Source organism: Tiliqua scincoides, chromosome 1 (genome assembly GCF_035046505.1).
Source record: "Tiliqua scincoides isolate rTilSci1 chromosome 1, rTilSci1.hap2, whole genome shotgun sequence".
Classification (NCBI taxonomy): domain Eukaryota; kingdom Metazoa; phylum Chordata; class Lepidosauria; order Squamata; family Scincidae; genus Tiliqua; species Tiliqua scincoides.
The window spans coordinates 282,634,268-282,653,371 of NC_089821.1; the positions used below are offsets into that span (position 1 = coordinate 282,634,268).

The 19,104-nt window shown below is 43.6% G+C and overlaps 2 protein-coding genes across 2 annotated transcripts in view; one reads left to right on the forward strand and one right to left on the reverse strand.

Moving 5' to 3' along the window:
• The window catches only part of BBOF1 (basal body orientation factor 1), a 29,029-nt gene extending 27,248 nt beyond the window's left edge, over positions 1-1,781 (forward strand). Inside the window, exon 11 of the mRNA XM_066623957.1 lies at positions 1,037-1,781. Within this exon, the coding sequence (XP_066480054.1) occupies positions 1,037-1,148 (112 nt within the window). The 3' untranslated portion in view covers positions 1,149-1,781. The remainder of the gene's footprint in view (positions 1-1,036) is intronic.
• Positions 1,585-19,014, reverse strand: ALDH6A1 (aldehyde dehydrogenase 6 family member A1). The gene is made up of 12 exons (XM_066626932.1): positions 18,936-19,014; positions 15,803-15,862; positions 14,600-14,674; positions 12,872-13,033; positions 11,718-11,796; positions 10,910-11,212; positions 9,888-10,009; positions 6,632-6,821; positions 5,655-5,836; positions 3,472-3,651; positions 3,010-3,108; positions 1,585-2,713 (listed from the first exon to the last, which is right to left on the reverse strand). Exons 1-12 carry the CDS (start codon positions 18,987-18,989, stop codon positions 2,609-2,611), a joined length of 1,611 nt encoding a protein of 536 aa, XP_066483029.1. The 5' UTR covers positions 18,990-19,014; the 3' UTR covers positions 1,585-2,608.
• Positions 19,015-19,104: the final 90 nt, after the last annotated feature.

A 19,104-nucleotide genomic window follows, 5' to 3' on the forward strand; every position in this document is an offset into this window, starting at 1 on the left:
ACTCCAAAGGATTTTATCTGGACCCTGAGGTTCCCCAGCATCTCAGAGCTAAAAATAGTTCAAAAGACACATTACCAGGTTTCCTAGGTATGGATATATACTGCATTCAGCCACTAGAGGTGCTGAACATAGTGCAAAGAAATTATTCCATTATATTGCATTACATTCAGCACCTCTAGTGGCTGAATGAGATAATACCAATGATGGGAGATCTGGAATATAATGTCTACAATAAATTTATAGGGAGCAGAAACAGAGACAAAGAAGTTTGTGTTGTAGGTTGCTTGATGCTTTTTCAAAATCCATTACCCCCTCTTTCTATACAAATCAGTTTTGCCCTCTGCTTCCCCAGTCCTTTTTCAAATTCCATTCCCCCCCATCTTTTGCCTACTGCTTCCCACCTCATTCCACCCCCACCCACTTGTATTCAATCAAACTCTCAGCACATTGGTTCTCTGTGTATGTATTTTCTGGCCCTTGACATTTTATCAAGCATATGATGTGGCACTAATGCCAAAGTTTGGAGACTCCCTGCTCTAGACACGCTATCCCCAAAGAGCAAAAGTTATAATCAGAAATTCTGCAGTAGAGGGAAGCTCATGAGAGGGAACTTTCCCAGAAGTGTATGTGTGTGTGAGGAACATCCTGAATACAAAGGCTCAAAATGCTGCTATAACAGTGAGCACAATTTGAATGAGAAACGTAATGGCCTGGATGCCTTTAAAAGGAGGACAAATTTCGAGAGGAAAAGCCCATCACAGGTTACAAGCCATGATGGGTATGTGCAGCCTCCTGATTTTTAGAAGTAGGTTAACTAGGAATGCCAGATGCAAGGGAGGGCACAAGGATGCAGTTATCTTGTGTGTTCTCTGAGGCACCTGGTGGGTCACTGTGAAATACAGGAAGCTGGACTAGATGGGCCTTTGACCTGATCCAGCAGGGCTTTTCTTATATTAGATACAGCAGACAGTGGTCTGGCTAATCTGAATAAAATGCATGCTGGTGCTAACTTTTTATCACGGTTTTCCTTTCACAGCTCCAAAGATGATACTACTCCCAGCTCAACGTTCATTACTCAGCAGGTACCAGTTTCTGAATCAACCTGCTCTAGAACGGTCCTTCCAGATATTCAGGTTGTACCACAGTAGCCAGACAGACAAAGATGGCTGATAAGAAACTGAAGTTATTAAAGCTTGTTTTCTATACTTCTCCCTCGGCCTTAGATCAATAAGTTAAATGCTGCAGCTATGAAACTGTATTTCTGTTTTCATTGCATTCTAATCCTTCACTTCTTTCAACTCGGCTTTCTTCTAAGACTGAAACAAATTCTTCAGATACAATTACCTCAGTGTTTCACTTTAAAGAGTTTGTATTGGAGGACTGAGTATTCAGGATTTTAAAAAGAATCCCAGAAAAATATATATGAAGTTAATAAAAGTGTTTTGATGACATCAGGCAACAGTGGAATGGGAAGAGACTTCTGGCTATAGTCCAAAACATAACTGAGATCGGTGAGTGTGGGGGAATTAATGCTATTGAAGTATGTCCCACATCTACAGTTGTCTTAAAGAAAGCTTTGAAGGATTCTGATGTAATAGGTATTTTATTCATGATTAACACCATTATGAGACCTTCTTCTAGTATACAGATGAACAACCAATTAAAATACTGATTATCCTGTGTTATCACTTGCTACTTACAAAAGGCAGAATAAAAAAGTCCATCAAATTTGTTTGATTAGAGAATAAAAAATAAACAGTATGATTTGCAAATACAATTAAGTACTTTGTATATTTTACTGCTTTACAGCCTATCAGAAACCAAAGTAGCATCATTGTTGCCTTTATCCTATGGATGCACATATAGCTAATCTGTGCTAATTTTCCATTTACTCGTAATGTTATACAACATGAAGTAATCATGGTAACACCCATGGCGATAGCACAATTCCTTCTTGAAGAAATACTGTTTGCTTCCAGTGTCACAATGGTCTTGCACTTCCAAAAACATCACACACATTCTTTCTAAAAATATTCAGTGTATAAATGGTATGTAGGCACATTGCTGAGTAAAGTACAAAAAGTCTGTTATTTAGACAGCTTGTCTGCATGATGTGGAGGTTTCACAGATTCTTCACAAGGTATGAAATAGCTATCCCAAGAGTATTATATATTTCTTGAAGGCCTTAAGGGCTAATCAGATTTTTTTATCTTGAAGTTTACTGTTTAGTTCTGAGAAAATGTGCTTCTCTGAAATAGTTTCTTGGGAAAAAGTATGAGTTGGATTCTTACAGATCAGGACACAAATATGAAAAGAATAGTAACAACTCAAATAATTGCATTACATGGGGAAAAAAGAGCTTGAAGTCTCACCTTCACATGATTGGGGGACAGAAGAACCTAATCTTGCTTTTGTCTGATTACTCAAAGTGGAATATTGCTTTTACATGAGAAATTTAGCTTAGTTAGCCCCATACATAGATGGAATAATCTAAATATTTTGATTTGAAATGAAGAGGTCTTTGTACTTCTAAGTACACTTCAGGAAACAGCCAAGCCTGCATCACAGTAAGTGAATATTATCAGTCAGCATCTCTAACAAGCTGCCTTTAGTTCCCCATGGTTGGCATAACTACAGCAGGCTTGGCAACAGTGGCATCTTCTTCCTTCCACTGAGAAGTGATTGTCTTCAACTGTGTGTAGAATTGCACCCCCTGCAACAAAGGAAGAGCAAGGATTTGATACTGAATGTTAGAGGGTCATGCAAGTTTGTACTGATTTGTGGCAACTTTTTTTAACCTTATGGCAAGAGGGGGTTTCCCTTTGAGTTCCTCATGGATACTTTCCTGTTTGTTCATCCCCTCAAACACTATGTTATTAACTTGTTTTCCTTCCCAGTGTTCGTCTTGTACAATGTGGATTTCCTTCCTAACTTTCAGATGACTTACACACTTACATTTTTATGAATATTTGCTGCAGTATCTTTTTAAAGAGTAATGAATTATAGTACCTGTTTGCCGTAGAAATTGGTGTCACCCCTGAAGGATCCACGAGAACCAGTGAAGGAAAACATTGGCAAAGGCACTGGTATTGGAACATTCACACCAACCTGCATCAAACCCAAACAAACTATTATGTAGCAAGTCAGATGTAGAAAAAAGCTGTCAGATGTAGGACACACTGAATAAAGCAGAGTTCTAAAAGAACCCATGATTCAAATTCATGCTCACCCACTGAACAATGTGGTGTTTTGCAGTCTCCGTTCATAATATTGTCACAATGTTACAGAGGTGATCAGTACGCACCACAGTGTGGTGAAAGTGGTGGTATGTGGGCTTGGGCTGAGAAGAAATGGCGATGCGAGAGACTGAAGCTGGGACCCAATAAAGCATATACTGTATGGATGAACTATAACCCCTCTGAGGCTCAGACAATACTGTGAGTTGTTTGTCATGAACTACCCTTTACATACCTGGCCAACATCCACTAAATGGGAGTATTTCCGAGCGGTGGCACCATTAGTGGTGAAGATTGCTGTTCCATTGCCATAGGGATTCTTATTAACTACTTCAATTGCTTCGTCCAGATTGTCTGCTTCCAGAACCACAAGAACTGGTCCAAAGATTTCCTCCTTATAGCAGGTCATGTCAGGCTATCAAGACAGAAGGAGCTTCAACTATGGTACATTTTAGAGAAATACGGCATAAATCCTATTAACATTATTAACTGCATTCCTTTCCTTTGTAAGATGTCACCCCTACCGGGTTTTTTGTTCTATCTGGTATACTGGTTGCCAATTCAGGCTTTATTTGAATTATATAGAATATTAGATTTAGAAATGTTCTTTGAAATCATCTAGTCCAGCCATTTTCAACCACTGTGCCATGGCACACTGGTGTGCCTCAGATGATCTGCAGGTGTGCAGCGGGAGTTTGGGAGAGAATCATTCGTTAGTTAGGGCCACTGGGGGATGCAAGCCCCTGCTGTCAGTGTGGTGTGTCTTGTCAATTGTCAAAAAAACTGATTGCGTGCCTTGACAGTATGCCATGAGATGAAAAAGGTTGAAAATCACTGACCTAGTCCAACCATCTGCTCAATGCAAGGACTACTCCAGCCTTTGCTTGAAACCTCCAGTGCAGAGCACATAACAGCATGAGGCAGACTGTTCAAACTGCTCTCACAGTAAAGCAATTCTTCATGTCTAACCTAAATGTATTTACCTGTAGTTTTAACCTACTGGTTCTAGTCCTGCCCTCAGCAACCACAGAAAGCAAATCTTCTGTGCAACAGCCCTTCAGAAACTTGAAGATGGCTCTCATAGTTCCCCTCAGTCTCCTCCAGGCTACACATACCATGCTGTTTTCATTCTTCATAGGACTTGGCTCCCATGGCTCAGAGAGGCTTATGGTATTTTTTTTTCCTACATGGTAGAGTTCCATCCCCAGAAACTCTCAATCTGCTGGGCAAGCTTACCCAGTGAGTCTCCAAGAGAAGCACCCACTCACAGGTCATGAGTCAAGGAAAGAGCATCACATCTTTAATTTTCATTTGTCCATTTTTGTCAGATGTGCAAACTTTGGAAGAGGCCAAGCATAGTGGGAACTCCATCTGCTGCCTATTAACAGTAATTTCACCCACAGCATCTATCAACCCTTTGCCTCCCCACACTTTTCAACTTTTCCTTTTGCTAGTCTGTTTAATTTTTGTTTAATCTTTTCAATAAAACTGGTTATATTTTAATCCCTTTCTGCCTGGTAACTGGTCTCCTTGCTCTGCAGGCACTACTAGAAGAGCAATTTTGATGGGAACTCCTGAGATTCAGTATTTTCCTGGGAAGGGATTTTTGCCCAGATGTCCCCCTGCCTACCTGATTACCTGAGCTGATGGCAGCAGATACATTCTACCAAGGCTTTTCTCCATTCAGCTGTGAGTTCATACAGGGAAGGAGAGGGACCAGGAAGGGAGTGAGCATGCTAACCACTAGAAGATACTGCCCTGGATCAGTCTGCAGATGCTGAGAGCCCCTCTCTCTACCTTGATACACTCCCTCCTAAATCTTAGCTTAGTTTGAAGGGCTGATAGAAACAGCAACAACAAACTTTGTCCAGTACTGAACATACAGAAAAAACAGCCTCCAGTGTAGAAGACAAACAGACACAGATAAGTATAGTTTCAACTTCTCTCAGCTACATTGAGGATTAGCAAGGAGGAATGGAGCAAGGTTGCAAAATGGGAGGTAGTCCCCTGAACTCTGTGAAAGCTGCAGGGATAGAGCTCACCTCACAATCCAAACCAGATTGGATAAAAAATTGCTCATGTGACAGTCACATCCAAGGCATTCCAAAACCCAGCATCTTCAAATTGTATCCCCCAATGTGCCACTTGCCATTTATCATTCAGAAAATGGAGTCTTATTTCATCTGTATGCTCCCACCACATATCAACCATCACTCTTCTTGATTCTATCAGTGTGCAGGCAGCTCTCTCTCAATCTAATCACATGAGAAAATAGAACTAATACCAGCTCTTTCAGGATCAAAAAGACGACTGGTCTTCTAAAACACTCAGTTAAAAAACAGATAGCGTTCTTCCTGCCTTAGCTTAAAAGTGCTTATTTCCACTGTACCTAGTGATCAGCATATCCTGCCACCTTACCTTGACCCTAGCCAGAATAGTCGGTCCAACAAAATTGCCATTTTCAAAACCTTTCACTCTTATATTTCGTCCATCAAGAAGAACACTAGCTCCTTCCTTGGCACCACTCTCAATCAATTGACAGACACGCTCCTTGGCCTGGGGACTTATCAAAGGCCCCAGATCTGCTCCAGGTTGGTCTCCTATAATAAAACACAAAAGCTGCTCAGAGCCTAAAGTTTTATTTTTTAACAAGTGATTCATTCCCCCCCCCCACACACAAATGAGAGAGAACTCAGAGCCCAAAACGAACTACATAAACTTGAAATAGAAAGCTGTCTGTGGAACACCAATTCTTAAGCTATTTCTGCCCAATGTTACATATACGCAACAGGGATCAAATGTGTACACCTGTGGGCTGGGCAGAAATGGGTTAATTCTATTCGGCACTTAGTACATCATTTTCTTCAGCTTCAGTTACAAGTTTGCTTCAAACAATTTAACAACACACTTTGTCTTTGAGTTACAGGAGGCTGCATCAGTGCTTCTGCACAGCCGCAATAGCACTGTTCCAACTTACATCCAACTTCAGGCGAAATCTCCTGAACAGAACTAGGATGCAAGTTGGGAACTTAAGGCCTCATTCGATGGTCACCCTGAGCCGCTGAAACTCGCATTCCATTGTGCAGGTCACTTTCTAGTGGCGTGATAGCCAGGTCACTATCATGTGCTGCTGGGCCACTGCTGCAAATGGGCCAAGGCACAGCTTGTGCAGCTCCCAAAGCCTCTCCAGGTGCTTGTAGGTTGTTGGTGGAGGTGTGGGGGACAGAGGGGGAAGGCAGGGGGCATTTGGGGGAAGGAAGGAGCAAGGGCGTGGATCCCAGTGGCAGCAACTTACACCAGGACCCAATCTCCACTTTCCCAGGTCCTCCATTAGCACACACGTCCTAATCTGCCATTAGAGAACTCAACATGGATGATGCAAAATTCTTCAGTACCTGCATTAACTCTCAGCTTCTTAGCTCTCTCCACCAGTTCTGGCAACCACTTCTGAGCCTCTCCCACAAGGACTGCTGTAGATAAGGCCATGCAACGTTGCCCAGCTGCTCCAAAAGCCGCTCCAACCAACTGATTCAGGGTGTTCTCTTTGTTGGCATCTGGCATCACTACTCCATGGTTCTTAGCTCCCTAAAATAAAACATATATTTCAAAACTGGGTAGACCAACTCTCCCCAGCACTTCAGAGATATATAAACCCTTTCTATTCAAGATGTCAGTCACCAGAGGCACTACAAGCTTTCCCATCTACAAGATAGAAGTAGACGTGCAGCAGTACAATTTTATCTAGGCAAAGCTCAGCAAATGGGATTTGCTTCATGCTGCAGGGTTTAAATGATCACCATGTTGTCACAGACGCTGTGCTGGATCCTGTGAACCAAACTTTGGTTCCTTGTACTATCTCATGGTAAGCATGATCTGTGTTAGCTGGAACGCCTGCCCTTCTCTGTATTCCAGAAGACAATGGATTTGGGTGTCCTGGTAAAAAGGCACTATGCTGAGAATGTACAGTTATCATGGTTCTCCAAAGCTGTTAGTCTTTCTATAACAGACAGCCAAGTGTCAATTACAATCACTTTTGCATCACCTCAACCTCAGCTAGAATATGTCTAACAACTGACCCCCAAGTCAGAGTCAAAGTTCAATAAATATATGAGATAACTATCAATCAAGTGACAGTTCCTTTCCTCTAACATGATCTACTATTATGTCCTTGCTTTCCATTGGATTAGAGATAGAAATAGATAAAAAGAGTTGTTTTCTTTTTTGGTACATGGATGGATGTCCATGGTCTCTGCTGGGCTCAGACTGAGCCTGACAGTGAAAAACATGCAACTTCTGGTTTCTCTGTAAAACCAGAGGTGACATTTTTAATGCCTTACAAGGCATTAGGAGACCTGGGCAGAGCTCCCTTCACCTCTGGAGGGGGCGCCCAGACCCAATCCATGGATAAGTGATTAAGTGAGATGTAAGCTGGAATATAAACAGAGGTGCAGGAGGGTGTGCATGTGAGAGGATTGCTACAACCAATTTCTCTCTCCCTTGGAACTGAATTACTCTCTAGCTTCACAAACAGGTATCATCTGCATCCTGTCAAGTGTTGTCTCTTCCAGGAAACACCTTGCTTTTCTGTGAGAAGTTTCATCTTCATAAGTAAGCAATCTTTTTGTGGTTTCCAGTAGGGTTTAAAAAGTATTTTGCTTGGCATTTGGAGAGGGAGGAACCTCATAAGGACCCCCTTTTAACTTAGTACCTATCGGCCATCAGTTGCTGCTTTTATGTTGTTATTGTTTTTACGTCTTTCAACTACTCCTGTATCATTTTTAATGGGTTCATTTAAATGTTTTTATTAATTGTATTTAACCTTTTAATTCTTATTGTCTTACACTGCTTTGAGCAAAGACCAGTGGTTCCCAAACAGGTGGATCATGACCCACCAGCCAGGGAAGCACTCCTCTCTGGTCCCTTAAGGGGCAGAACGGAGCAACAGCAGCTATGCAATCCCCAAAATCACGCCACTGTTGGGGTCAAAAGGGGAAGGATTTTACTTACAGACATTTGTGCTGGCCTCCAGATATGGGGAGACCCGCAGATGCCTCTGCAAGGCTCCCCAAGCCTCCAACTGAATAAAAATAACAATTGAAAACCACTTCCGGTTTCACACTTGAAAACTGGAAATGGTTTCCAATCATTATTTTAACTCAATTAGAGGTTTGGGGTGCCCTGTGTAGGCAACAGTGGGGCTCCCCGCACCCCCCTGGAGGCCACCATAGACTAAGTAAAAACCTCCCCCTTCTGACCCCAACAGAGGCGCAATCCTAGATCATGTCACTGCCATTGCCCCTCCCCTACAAACACTCCATAGGAGTTTGGGAACCCCTGGCCTAGAATCTTTTAATTAATTAATTAATATTTCTAATTATATGCATTACATAATTATATATTATATGTAATCTTTCTAATTATTTCTTTTATTATTTAATATCACTGTTTCTAGTCATTACATGAGTCACTTCCTGTCCTCCTTTTATTCTTATGGTGACAGTTTGTGAATTATGTCCACCATGACCAAGTCGACCAGATCCCTAGACAGGCATTTTTGGGGTCACACGTAAACATTAACTACCATTTAAATTAGTCCAGTAAGTACAGAGTTTTTTGCAGGTTTGATTGATGAAAGGCTCTGGAGATTTTCTGCTTTTCCCTTGAATATATTTCCCAAGAGGCCTGGGTGTGAACACAAAGCACTCCCCAAGGGCTAATCTGAGGGGAAGGGGGAACCAGTTTTTTTTTCTGGTGGCAGCCCCACATGCCCCATGAAGTGTTGCTCTGGAGACATGAAGGGACTATCACTGGAAGGTGAAAGTGAAAAGTCACAACGTGCTGGATCACAACCAAGGCGTACAAGATAGTTATCTTGTAGCACAGGCCTCTGTTTGTCTACTCCAGTGATTTTCAACCTTTTTCATCTCAGCACATAGAGAAGGTGCTAACACTGTCAAGGAACACTACCAGTTTTTTACAAATTGACAAAGCACACTGCACTGCCAGTCGGGGCTCACATCCCCCAGTGGTCCAATTAATATATGACCCTCCCTTAAACTCTCATGGCACACCTGAAGACCATTTGCAGCACAGTGGTTGAAAAAAGCTGGTCTACTCAGAAATAAGAGTGGGTGGGCCTTATAAGAGAGGGACTGCACAACCCAGAAGTGCCTTCAGAGAAGGTCCTGTCTTCAGACCCTACCGGCTTCACTTTGGCCAATGTAAGGACCCAAATTCAGTGAGTCAGCAGATTCATTCAGAGTAAGGCACCCAACATATACCCCATCCAAAGCCATTCAAAGTCAAAAACTGCACTGGACCCAGAAGCAAATCCAGTTTCAGGGTGGGGGTTAGATTTGAAGACCTCAGGATACATTCCAGTCCCACAACATAATTAATGTGTTTGTGATCTATCTCAATACACAGAAAAGAAAAAGAACTATTATATTACTGTTATAGAAATTTATATCCCGCCTTTCTCATGCCAAAACAAATGCCCAAAGTGGCTTATAAAGTTCACTTCAGAATCTGAGAGTTCATTGAGAAGACATATCAAGGTATGTTCTATGTTATAAAGTCATTGGTATTTTAAAAGTTTCTGCAGCACAGCCAACAGTTTTTTCCTGTAAACAGAAATGCCACTGGGCTTACCATATTGGCCTGGACTCTCTTGCCATTCTTGGAACCCCTTTCATAGATATATTCTCCAGCCTGATTAGATCCCACAAAACTGATGGCTTTGATATCAGGATGATCACAAATAAAATTCACAGCTTAAACAAAACACACACAAAACAGTTTATTACAATTTGTCATTAAAAAGCTCTTCTTCCTCCTCACGCCATAGCAACTGCATTCTTTAAAAAAAAAAAATCCAAATTATTTCTCCTCTTGCACTCCTTCAGGCACATGGATTGTCCTATGGGGTTTTCCTAAAACTAGAAGTCCAATAACTTTTGAATCATCTGCTTGACTTCCCTGACCCCATAGTAGTGCCTTCCTGACTCCCAAATCACCACACAAATAAATGATCACTTGATCAGGATTAGCATCTCTCTCAGTCACACTTGCAAATAGGGGAATTCAAGTTTGGTAAAAGGGTGGATTTTGTTCTAGCCTTTCAATGTATGTACACTGATCAACTGGGAACACTAATCTGCATTTGTGCTTCCAACTACATGGTTTTAGGTCTGTGGCACATATTTCTTAACTAGTTGCTTGGGGTTTTGTGACTGTATTTTAATTTTGTTTTAGGCCCAAATTCTAACCAACTTCCCAGCACTGACACAGCTGTGCCAATGGGGCATGTGCTGCATCTTGCAGTGGGGGAGCATTCACAGAGTCCTCCTTAAGATAAGGGAATGTTTGTTCCCTTAGTCTGGAGCTGCATTGCCATTACCTCAGTGCTAGAAAGTGGGTTAGGAGTGTGTCCTTAACTGTACTATTCCGTATGATTGTCAGAATTGTTGCACTTAATTGTTTTTGTTCCTATTTTGGCATTTTACCTTTTTTTGGTCTGTATTGCACATAGCCTTGAGCACTCCATTTGTTCAGAGGGAAAGGCGGGATAGAAATCATTTAAATAAATAAATACTCCCCATAACATCTAATAATTAGCCCTTCCCACCTATACACTGCAGCCTGGAGACCTTTGACATCTGGACTGCAACTACCTTCATGTTGTCCATGGATGATGTTCAATGTTCCATCAGGGGCACCAGCATCCTGCAACAGCTTGGCAAGGAACATGAGGGCTCCTGGCACGCGTTCTGAAGGTTTCATCAGGAAAGTATTTCCACACACCATGGCCATAGGAAACATCCAAAGAGGAATCATGGCTGGGAAATTGAAAGGTGCAATGCCTGCACATACTCCCAGAGGCAAACGGTAGGTGTAAGTGTCCATGTCTTTAGTGATGGAGGGAAGTGTCTCACCCAACATAAGGGATGTCACACTGCATGCATGTTCAACAACCTCTGTAACAGAAAAAAGGTGGCAGTCTGAGTTTCTGCTCTTCAGACTCTCTCTCTTTACAACACTGCAATGATTCAGCAATCCTTTACAGCCCCTTCACTACAACCACTGACATCATGGTACTTCCTATTTGACTGTGACAGCAGTCTATTTGAGAATCACTTCCCTTTATGGCATTAATGAGTAAGGTTCATACAACTGTCACTATGGAAATATGCATAATACTAATGACACAAGGTTATCCAAGTAGGAAAATATGGACTACAAAATCCTAGGCTACCCAAACCAGCAAAATATACAAAGAGAAAAAAATGTAGCTTGACACAGAAAGAAAACATAAATGCTGTTTATAATTCCTAGGATAAAGCGAATCTCTTCTAGAAAAGTCACGAGCAGGCAATATGTTAAGAGTCATAGGACTCTTGTCACTCAGCAGTCTCCCAATCTTCCCTGAATCTGCAAAGCTATTTTCACATCTGCACCAAGAGGTGTATGCCAGCAGCTTACGGAGGCCTCGGAATACATCTCCCTCAGCATCAGCCAGGGTCTTCCCTTGCTCCAAAGTGATGAGTTTTGAAATTTCTTTCTGAAGATAAGAAGTAAAGAGAAGTCAAGAAGATGAAAAAGGACATCTCAGCAAAAGTGCAAACCAGGAACCCCATGCAATGTTCCACAATTCTTGGCTAGACCTGGTCACTCCGCCTCCACACACCCCTAACTCACCCTCCGCATCCCTCTCTGGAGTGGGAGAAGAAAAAGCAGGGCTCAATTGTCTGGTCATGCTCAGTCAAAGCATCCAGGGTGCCTGCAAACACAGCCAAGAACAACCCGCTTCTTCACACTCCCATCTCTTGATCTTGAGGGCACCTCCTCAATGCCTGCTCACCACCCTTGCCACAGCAAAGCTGGCAACCAGAATCATGGAAACCTCCCGCATGGAATTAGAAGACATGACATGACACCCTGTTCTGCAAAGTCTGAGTACCACAGCAAGGAAGTGCTGATTTTACAACCACTAGGCATGGATAGTTACTCATCCCTTCAATCCTAGTTGCAATTGCAGTGCAGCTGCTGATTAGATCATGTGAATATTTCAGCATGAGAATAAACTGCTATTTCACCTGCCACTTTTTAGCCCATATGGTTAGGCAGCTTTATGTTGGCTAAGCCTGATTGGTTTGCCTTTGACCAAACTGCTACAAAGAGATCTATAACTACATCTGCAGCTGACCAGAGTCATCTCTCAGCTACTCTGGTTTCGGATGGGGTATCTTCTCTTCCCATAATCCTGCTGCCACATCATACCCAGATGCAGCTAACAACCCGATGTCAACATGAGGAGGTAAAGGGAAGAGGAAATTGTGGAAACTACATGGTTGGCTTAGGCAAATGTTCTCCTTTGCATTCCCAAGAAAACATTTCCATCAGGTACTGAAACTGTTAGGCTGAAAAAAAAGAACAAATACAATGAACATTTGCCCACATGTTTCTAGGCAGCCTAAGATAACCATATGGAAAAACACAATGTGTCTCCTGCGCTGTTTAAAGTTATTTAATGTGCAAAGAGGCTTGCAACCTTTATTTTGCTCACCTTTACAACGTAGAAAGGGTTATTATAATTCCTATTTAACAGCAAAATGAATCTAGAACCAGTTCCTCACCAGATTGTCTTTGATGAGCTGCTGGTATCGCAGGAAGATTTGCTGTCGGCTCAGAATTGATGTCTCAGCCCAATTCGGTAAAGATTTTCTGCATGACGCCACTGCTGCTTCCATCTCACTCTGGGTAGTTTTAGGGACACGACCAACCACTTCATTGGTGGCCTATCAGAACAGAAAACTCCACAAGATTAGTTGTTATAACTTTGCTAGCAACTCAGGAATGCCTTAACACAGAGATGTCAAACATAAGGCCCAAGGGCCAGATGAAGTCCACGGAACCTCTTTATCCGGCCCTCAGGCTCTCCCAGCACCATCATCAGCTGCTGAGCTGTGCTGAGGTGTCACTTCTGAAAGGGCAGCCTGCACAATAATTGGACTCCCCCATATCATGATCAAGATTCATGTATTTACTGTCATTTGCATCGGAGTTCCTAAGTGCTAATTTCTGGTCATGACCCGCTTAATGATATCACTTCCAGCCTTCAGCAGACATCATGAATGCTATTTGGCCCTCTGTATGAAATGAGTTTGACACACCTCCTACCAATTATCTTGGCATAAATTTATCAATAAATTTTTTTCCATCTGTAAGAAAAGAAATTCCTTGACACAAGTAACAGATGAAATCACAAATTTAAAAATTAAAAATTAATAAACATATGCAGGTTGGGCCACGGTATACGCAAGGGATCCTTTCTCAGACCCCCCCATGGATACTGGAAAAAGAGGATACTGAAACCCGCAGTTTCAACCCCTTTCAAGTCTCTGAAGGCAACCGGAGCTGTGGTTCAGTTGCCTTTAGAGCGCTTTCTGAAGCCCACAGAAACCACACACGTCTACCAGTGGCCTCTGAATGGTTTCAGAATGTCTCATAGAGGTAACTTCCAGTTTCTGGAGGGAAACTGGAAGTGACTTTTTAAATACCTTATAAGGGAAAGCCTGGGGAAGCCTTCCAGGAAATTGTTGTGTTTTTTTTGCCTCTACAAGACATGCTGAAACTTGGAAAGGCCATAGACAGTCATGCACTGTGGGCTTCAGGAAGCTGCTCTGGTCACCTTTGGAGTTAAGGTAGAGCCAAGTCTGGCTCAACCCAGGTCCAGGGGACCCGTGTTGAGCCAGATTCCAACTGTAATTTAAAATTGGTGTTTTATTTCTTCTCCTAGCTCTAAGATAGCCAAAATAGAGTCTACATAGAATTAATTGTAGCTTGCACCAGCAAGAGATCTCAGGGAAACCTTAAGCAGAGTAACTTCAGGAGTACCATATATAGGCTGAACACATCCAACGTGTGTCCTGCAGTTAAAGCCTGAAGTAGTAAGAAGCACAGGCAAACTGTCAGATGTTCAGATGACAGATTATTTCTCTTCCTGTAGAGACCTAAAGCCACTTGGATGTGGCTTGACAACCTTCTCTACTTACAAATTAGGAGCACAGTCAAATAATTTGCCTCTCAAAAATTTCAGGGTTCTGATACATAATGAGGAACAAAAGAAAACAAAGAGAAACAGGTTTTCATATTCAAGATAAAAACAATAGTGGATCTCATATCCCCTGAACCTCATGCCCCTTGGAAATACAGTTTAGAACTCTATTACAGATGCTTTCCCTAAGAAAAAAAGCTAAGTAACTACTCCCACCCTCTCTCTCCTTGCACTGGTCAACTGTACAATCTACCCATCATCTGCCACCGAGAAAAATGAGCACAAAAGGAAAAACAGCTTCACTTACTGGGTTGTGGATATCAATCCACTCATTACTTTTGGACTCAACAAACTTGCCATCAATGAACAGTTTGGTTGTTGGCTGTAGAAGACAAAGAGCTGGTCAGTGTCAGGCTATCTGAGGGCTATAACATCAAACACTGTACAGCCCAATCCTGAGCTGCCTGGGGCAAGTGGCTGCAGTAGCACCAAAAATGGCTGCTGCCGCATCCTGCACACTTTGGGCAGCCACCAGCAGCTCCTCGGGAAAAGGGGACTTTCGTCCCCTTCCCCCAGGTAAAGAGAGTAGCTCCGCAATGGGGCTACTCAATTCACCACCAACTAAAAGGTCAGCAGTGAATCAAGAGCCTCCATGTAGGGTGGCAAGCCCAACACGGAGGCTCTGGATCTGGTGGAGCTTTGCTCCACCAGTTCTGCTACCCTCCCTCCCTCCACCCCATAACGCTTCTTCCCCACTTAAAAATCAGTCTCATATCCGCTTGCTTCAAAATTTTACCAATACGGTCTGTTGCACCTTTAATATATGGCAGGAATACTTTTGTTCTTTGGTCAAGCAGCTCTTCCCCTTGAGGAGTGTGATACTGGCAAGGAATTAGTACCATCCGGATTTCTTGTTGGGAAAAAATGATGTAGCACGTGTCTTACACGTTCATGCTTCTCTTGCAAATACTGGGGTTCCAAGATACATATAGCTTGTGTCATTAGTGTGTTAATGAGACCCCTTTTCTATTTGGGGTGATGGTTCAATGTACTGTGCAGGTACCTGAACTCAGAACTGATCCATTATTCCAGATTAGTGTGACTACAAATCATGAATACACAGGAGTAAGTAAGTAGGGTTGAGCGTTACTGAGAGCACAATCCTCAAGATGTTTAAACCAGCATAGCAATTACTTCCTGTTTCACAAAGTCAAATCCAGTCACTCCTCTTGTTACTGAGGACAGGAGTGGATGTGGTTCTTCCCTTTCTGCCTAAGTGCAGGATAGTTCCAAGAGTCAGGGGGCTTCTCTTGCATCCATTTTTTGGATGGGGTAGGAGTGGTAGGAAGCCATCTTCCTGCAGCTAATCATGGTGCTATTCACTACCACCCCAACCACAGCCAGGTGGTAAATGATGTGGAAAGTGGCTTTCCAAAAGAGACATTTGCAGCTCCTTCTTCCCTACCAATTCCCCTTCTCCTGGGATGAAAACTGGAAGAAAAAAACTCACCAGTGAAGAGGATGAATAAAAGGCAGAAGAATGCCAGCTGAATTTTGTCTTCCTAGAGATCTACAAAACACAAAAATAGGAAAACAGAACTAGCTTAGCACAGCTATTAAGCTACTCCTGTTTCTATTTACTGTACTACATTCCTGCTTGTTCAGAAAAAAGTATGGAGTACAATATACTTGGTACAATATTTCTGCCAGAGACTCTCTAAGTCATACTTTCCTTCAAAATCTACAATCTCGCTTCCAGGCTCCTCAAAAGGGATATTAGCTTATCATTAATTTTATCATTTGGAAGTGCTCATGGACCTGGCTTTGAGTTTAGAAACCTGGATCTCATCCATGGCCAGCAGAGGCTGACATACCTACACACATTCTTGGCTAGACTGGATCTGGCTATGATAATGCATGCTTTGAAGACATCGGACTACTGCAATGTGCACTATGTTGGATTGAAGACTGCTCAGAAGCTTCAGCTGGGTCAGAATGAGGTAGCCTGGTTGCTAGTGTAGGCTGGTTACTGGGACTATGTGATCCCACTGTGCCAACACCTATACTGATTACCAGGTGCTTGGATTCAAAGAACTGGTTCTAAACTAAAGGGCTTTGGTCAGGATACCTGAAGGACTGTCTCCTCCTATACAGGCCTGCCTGCTTGCTAAAATCGGTAGGGGAGGCTTTCCAGTGCATCCCAAACATGTGGTTGGTTTGGACCAGGAGAGCCTTATCTGCAGTTACACCCAGATTCTGCAGCCCCCTCCCTAGTCTAGTATTCCATGGGGGCCACAAAGATTCCATTATTCCAGCATACATCTGTAGATTTGAATTCTATCTTACTGGTTTGAGTCTGTGTTTTATTGTGGCTCTTAGTATAGCTTTCATCATCGTTTCATTAATATTTTATTATTGTGCTACACTGGTTTTTTCCAATCTTTGTCCAATCACCTTGCATGTCTGAAGAGGTTATCTTGTTGCTGGAAGGGAGGTGCTCCCACTTCCCCCTCCCCACATCAAGGCAATGCGCTACATGTTCTTGCCAAGTCTACCAGCTCTGCCAGAATGGGGGATCCAGTGGAAATAGGTGGCAATAGCTCAAGAATGAGATGATTCATGAGTTGCCACCACTGCTCCCAGCAGAATCTGAGGACCCAGTGGAAAGTAGTGCTGGTGGTTGGAGAATCTGCCAATTCTTGGGCCTCTTTCAACTCCATAATTTTGATTTGCCAATCACTGCCAGTAGCCCCATTCCGCTGAGTCCAAGAAGAGTGTGGTTGAATTCTGAGCAGCAAGTTGCTACTCTTAGCCTGAGGATTCAGTGGGGGGCACCCCCACCACTTCACCTTTTCAAGCCATTTCATTCGAGCCTGTTTTCTTTCTATATTAGTTTCCCCCCATTATTGTTCTAAGTTGCTTTGAGTGTCATTTTAATGACAGAAAGGCATGATATAAACTTCTAAAGATGGATTACTTTCAGTACCTTTCAGCACTAATTTCACATAAAACTGTAACTAATCAGTTCATTCACTCTATCTCAGCCCCGCTTTGGCCTCATTCACAGAGCTCAGCTATGCTTAAGACAACAAGTACCCTATCTGCACTTACTAGGGAGAAAGTCTCATGAATTCAAGAGGACTGAGGATCAAATCCTATCTAATTTTCTAGTGCCGGTGTAGCTGTGCCAATGGGGTATGCACTGCATCCTGTGGTGGGGAGGCAGTCTCAGAGGCCTCCTCAAGATATGGGAACATTTGTTCCCTTATCCTGGGCTGCATTGCAGCTGCACCAGTGCTGGAAAGTTGGATAGGATTGGGCCCCAACTCCCCAGTAAGTATTCATAAGACTTCAGTGCATATCTTCAGAAGAACCCCAGCCAAAGAAGACTGGAGAAGTACACTAATACTGATAGTTCAAGGACCAACAAGTGAGGCCTCATACAGTGCCCAACCCCTGATGGCATCCTGTAATACTCTACCAATGGACTTCTCTGCAGTTTGTTTCCAGTGGGTCACCTAAGCACTTGGTAGTTTCTCAATTTCGTTCAAATAACACTGGTATAGATGGCCCAAGGCCCTGATTCTGTACCTCTTCTGCCCATAAGTAGGTGCATGCTCCAGATCAATTAAGCCACATATTCATTAAAGGCTTAAGCCATTTCTGTCCAACACTGCATATATGTAACAGGGATCAATTGTGTACACCTGTGGGCTGGGCAGAAATGGGTTAAGTCAAGTTGTTACAGTGATCTTGAGCATGAACTTGTACTTTGCAACTGCAAAGGGCATGCAGCTGCCTTACACCAAGTCGGATTGCAGTCCTATGCACACTTAACTGGGAGTAGCCCTCATTGACTCTATTTTATTATTTATTTATTGGATTTGTAATCCGCCTTACTCCCCAATGGGTGACCAAAGTAGCTAACAACACTTAACATGTACAATATATAAAATTTTAAAAATACAATAACAGTAAAATAAAGAATAAAACAACAAGACCAGCAGCAATAAATGGGAGGGTCTGAGCAGAAGTGCAGAGGATTGGGCTGTCAGAGCACAGGATCCCTGTAGTGCAGGAGTCCATCTGGCAGCGGCTCTGCAGGGTTTCAGGCAGTGGTCTTTTCCAGGAAATGCGGGGACTGAGAGCCCAATGCTAGGCAGAACTAAGTCCCATGATGGTCAATGGGACTTACTCCCAGATAAGTGCGCACAGCATCGCAGCCTAGACCCGGCTATGGAAGGCAGGCGCGTGTCCCAGGACTGCAGCCCCGTCTCCAGGCCACTGAAACACGCGGCTCACTGAAGGCCCCAGCCCGAGGCTTCCAGTGCCGCAGGCTAGTCAAGCGGAAGCCGACCCAGGGAACCAGCAGGCGTCCTCGCCCCTGCCCAGGGGTCTGGTCTGCCTCACCGACAGCCCGAGCCGAGGCAGGGCTCCTCGGACGTCAGCCCCACGGTGGTGGGTGGGGCCTGCTCCCAGGCAAGTGCGCTCAGGAGCGCAGCCTCCACTCCGAGCCCAAATTCGCTCCGTCGCCTTAACGACCCTCCCTGGCCCGAGCGTGGAGAGGAGGCGGCGCTGCCCGGAGCGAAGGGCGGCTTCTCCCTCCCCTCTGACTGGCGGCGGACGAAGCCCGAGTTCCTCACCCCGAGCCGGAGCAGCCGCCCGCCCTGCGACCCTCGAGCTGCCGCCGCCGCCATTCCGCCCGCGACCACCTGCCCCGCTCCCTCCACAGCCGCCCCGCCCCACCTCTTCTCTCAGCCAATGAAACAGCGATTCCCACTCACCTCCCCCGCCCACTGAGGCTTAGCCCGC

What these genes read in the sequence shown, in the direction of transcription:
- ALDH6A1 (XM_066626932.1), bottom strand. Translation starts at nt 18,989, where the DNA reads ATGGCGGCGGCGGCAGCTCGAGGGTCGCAGGGCGGGCGGCTGCTCCGG. An exon ending in TTTATTCATCCTCTTCACTG is followed by an intron (nt 14,675 to 15,802) that starts GTGAGTTTTTTT and finishes TGTCTTCTACAG; the next exon opens with CCAACAACCAAACTGTTCAT. An exon ending in CTATTCTGGCTAGGGTCAAG is followed by an intron (nt 3,652 to 5,654) that starts GTAAGGTGGCAG and finishes CTGTCTTGATAG; the next exon opens with CCTGACATGACCTGCTATAA.